We start from the raw sequence: 3,894 nt of genomic DNA, 5'->3' as shown, positions 1-3,894 counted from the left end.
GTTTTTTTGTTTTTTTTTTTTTTTTTCCTAAGTGGCCGTGTTGCAAATGAAGGCAATTACTTCCGTGCGCTGGTCCCAGGGATGGAGAAGACAAATCATCTCATCCTCTCTCCTGCARTCCTTCCCAGTTTGTGAACTGGCTTTGGATGCTCTCTGCTGCCTTCCACCAATTACTCAGAATAAATCATTAATCCTTGGTGTTTTTGCTGAAGGAAACATTCCAAGAGAGGTGWAAGTCAGCTCCAGAGTTAGACAGATGACTGTGGCATTTAAAATGGGTGAGGATAGCCTGACTTCTCCCACATCTTTTGGGAATGACAGAACTTGTTTTGGATACCAAGTGCTGAGCAGAACCACCCTTGATGCTACTGTGTGGTGGTTCTGGCTGGATTTTTTTCACTTCCTTTTATTTGTTTGGAGTTTTCCACTCTGCTGGGTGACTCCTCTGCTCTTTCCCCCTTTGGTGCTGCACTTTGATGGGAAGAGATTCACAGCAGGAATGCAGGGGGTTTGTGGGGTACCCAGCCTTGTGCCCATTCCTTGCTTTGGGGAGTGACCTGAACCCCTCAGAGCAGCCAGCTCATCTCTTGGTAAGGAAAATTCATCCCAGAGTCAGTGGAAAAGCCTCCAGGTAACTCATTTCCATGAGACCAGCGTTAGCAGGAACAGGCTGGGGGCTGGAGCAGAGGGTTTTTTTTTTTTTTTTCCACCTCTGGCCATAGGCCCTGCTGGGATCTGAGAGCAGCTTTTGAAAAATGATTTATGAGACACTAAGCCCCAAAAGCATTCATTTACTTTCCTCTCTGGACACTGCTTATTACCCGGGAAAAAAGAAAAAAAAAAAAAAAAAAAAAAAAAGAAAAAAAAAGGCTTTCATGTGCAAAAGCTTTGAGTAGGGAAAGAAAAGCACAATTGCAGAGCTGAAGGAATGTCAGCACATTGTGCAAAGGTCCTCCTGTTCCCCCAGGCGACGGGAATCACAAAAACCTGGTTCCTGCTCCGATTTGTGCATGGTCTGGCACACCTGGGCTTCACTCTGGGAGAAGAYCGAAGCCTGTGGGCGCCTCGGGGGTCACTGGGAGCTCGGTTCCTCCCTGCTGGGAGCAGGTGAAATATCCACCCGTGCCCTGAGAGCTGCTCCTGCAGGCAGGAGGAYCCAGCAAGGTGTTCCCTGATTCCCCGGGGAGGGAGGAAGGATCACTGCTCACCCTGCTCCACCGTGTGGAGGTCCCTGGCTGGAGGGGGTGATGGTGCRGGCAGGGCCAGGACTGGACAGGGCTGTAATTAATTAATTAAACCCCAGGACAGGGAGTGCAGGGCCGGCTGTGGTGGGGCCGGAGGATGTGCACTGACTGCCGATGTGTTGTGTGTGCCATAAACCTTGTCCTGGAGAACCAGCTCAGCTGAGAGCACCTTCCACCTCCCCTTCCCCAGCTCTGGATGAGCCCTGGGCAGCCCTTGGGAGCAGAGGGCAACCAAATAATCTCTTTGCCTTGCTGCTCCTGTCTCCCCTCGGGTGTGACAGTCACCACACCCCGGTCCCAACTCCTGCTCTCCTTCCACTGATTATTCCACTCCACGGGGCTCGTGTGGCCCAAAGCTCATCCCCAACACCCTGGAGGCTCCCGCCGCCTGCAAGGGACAGTGTGAGGATCTGTTTTGCATGAGGGCYACCGTGGCTGGAAAATCCCCGTGAGAGACCTTGTTTATTGCCATGGATATGCAATACCCAGCTGCTTTCCCTCTCCTTGCAGTGCAAAGCCAAACAAGGCTGGCTGGCTTCCCTGTGTGCTGCCTAAACAGGCTCTGCCACACAACTGTACTACGCAGATGACAGCTGGCACCGGCAGAAACCATGATTCCTCCTCAAAATGGAAATTGGTCTCTCTAGAGGGCTTTTTGTGGCAGGTGCCCGCGCCCGCCTTCAAGTTGGTGGYGGTTTTGGGGGAAGCGCTGGCTGCAGGTGCCCCTCAGTGTATTTCTGCGTGGTAAGCAGGCAGTCGAGCTGGTTTCCAAAGAAAAGGTTTGCCTTTGTTGCAAATCAAAGGCGTGAAAGGTKCTGGGTGTGTACCAGAGAGCGGCATCTGATGGGGAAGGGGGTGTGGGGCTGTGCTGACTGAGCCACCTGTACCCGAGATGGGTGGGAGGCCAGCTGGTTCATTCTCCCCTGCTCTTGGTGTGTTTGCTGAGCTGTAGGGACCGTTCGATGGAGAAAAATCGCTTCTGCAGGGCAACTAAAAGAGCTGCAGGTGCAGCCGTCCCTTTGAAGTGCCAGAGGCCAGGCACCAGCCTCCAGCCAGGGTCTCCCCAGTGCTGCAGGGCTGGGCTAGGAGGGGCGGAGGGAGATCCCTTGTCAGCTCTTCGCTTCGCAGCACCTTCCCGGGAAAGCCCGGCGAGTCGTTCTGGACCGCTGCCTGGCGGCCGGGACCGCGCTTCCCGGAGCCACCGCGCTTCCCGGAGCCACCGCGCTGCCCGAAGCCCTGCCCTGGAATCCCACCCTCCTCTCCATCTCTATCCCGCCACCTCCCCGCATCTCCATCTCCATCCCGCCGCCTCCTTTTCCATCTCCATCTCCATCCCGCCGCCTCCCCGCTCTCTGCCCCGGGCTCGGCGCCGCTCCCCGCCCGCCTCCGCCCGCCCGCGCTCCCCGGACCCGCACCGGAGCGCTCTGCGGGAGCCGAGCGGGGCGGCACAGCCCGGCCGAGCGCTGCGGGAGCGGTGCGGGCTCCTCCCGCCCCGCCGCGCCCCTGCCGCTGCCGCTGCCGGTGCCGGTGCCGGTGCCGGTGGTGCAGCACCGCGGACAGCTCCGCCGCGGCCGTCGGGGCGGGGGGAGCCGGGGGCGAACCGGGCGGGTCCGTGCGCCCGGCGGGTCCCGCACTCACCATGATGGAGAAGACGAGGCCCACGATGTTGAGGGGCCAGACGGGGCAGAAGCAGGAGAAGATGGCGAGCACCAGGTAGTCCCGCGGGCGGCCCTGCTCCGGGGCCGCCGTGCTGGTGGCCGTGGAGGAGGCTCTGCCCAGGCTCAGCCGGGACGGCGACAGCGGCGGCGCCTCCAGGTGCCCGACCGACACCGACTTGTAGCCGAGCCCGTGCCCGTTGCGCTCCGTCTCGCCGGGCAAGGCTGCCGTGAAGGATTTGGAGGCGCGGAGGCCCTTTTCCTCCCGGCCCTCTGTCGCCGACAGCAGCTTCTCGGTCTCCTGCAAGCGGGTGGGCAGCGTCGTGCCCGAGCCGGGGCCCGAGCCCGGGCCCGCGCTCCCGGGCGCGGAGCCGGTGCTGGCCATGGCCCGGCGGAGCGGGCTCCGGCAGCGCCCCGCCGCCGCCGCTCTGCGCTCGGGGCCCGCCGCCCCGCGGGAGGCCGAGCCGGAGGAGGGGCCAGCCCGGCTCGGCCCCCGGGGCAGGATCGGGGCCGCGGACCGCCCCCGGGGTGTCCCCGGTCCCCCCTCTCTTCACCCCCTTACGGCGCTCGGCCTCCGCCCGACCCGCTGCGTGCGGCGCCGCGGCCCCCGGGGATGCTGGCGGGGATGCGGCGGGGCGGAGCGGAGCGGTGGGAGAGCCGGGGAGTCCCCGCCGCCTTCAGCCCGGCCCAGCCCAGGGCTCTGTCCCGCCCCACCGGCCCCCCGCTCTTCCCGGGGGCTCCCACGGGCTCCGCTCCGCTGCAGCGGTACGTGAGAGCCCAGCCCCGACCGGGCCCCGCCCGTACCGACGGGGCTCGGGGCCGCCTCCAGCGCCGGAGGTGCGGAGGATGCCGAAGGTAGCGCCGTGCGGGGCACACGCAGCCCTGCTGTCCCTGCGCCTCTCCTGGCTGACAGCCTGTCCCCGGCGGGTGGGGGACATGCGGCACCGAGCGGACCCAGGAGCCCCTCACCGCTGCGGAGCCCCGGTTCCGTGCAG

At 62.9% G+C, this 3,894-nt stretch overlaps 1 protein-coding gene across 1 annotated transcript in view; it reads right to left on the bottom strand.

Annotated features, from left to right (window-relative positions):
* The window catches only part of TRARG1 (trafficking regulator of GLUT4 (SLC2A4) 1), an 11,299-nt gene extending 7,884 nt beyond the window's left edge, over positions 1-3,415 (bottom strand). Inside the window, exon 1 of the mRNA XM_057371973.1 lies at positions 2,883-3,415. Within this exon, the coding sequence (XP_057227956.1) occupies positions 2,883-3,284 (402 nt within the window). The 5' untranslated portion in view covers positions 3,285-3,415. The remainder of the gene's footprint in view (positions 1-2,882) is intronic.
* Between the last annotated feature and the right edge of the window lie 479 nt (positions 3,416-3,894).

Source organism: Malurus melanocephalus, unplaced genomic scaffold, assembly GCF_030028575.1.
Source record: "Malurus melanocephalus ecotype Western Australia unplaced genomic scaffold, MMel_1.1 scaffold_162, whole genome shotgun sequence".
Lineage (NCBI taxonomy): Eukaryota > Metazoa > Chordata > Aves > Passeriformes > Maluridae > Malurus > Malurus melanocephalus.
The sequence above is the reverse complement of the archived record's forward strand: the minus strand, read 5'-3'. Positions and strand labels throughout refer to the sequence as shown.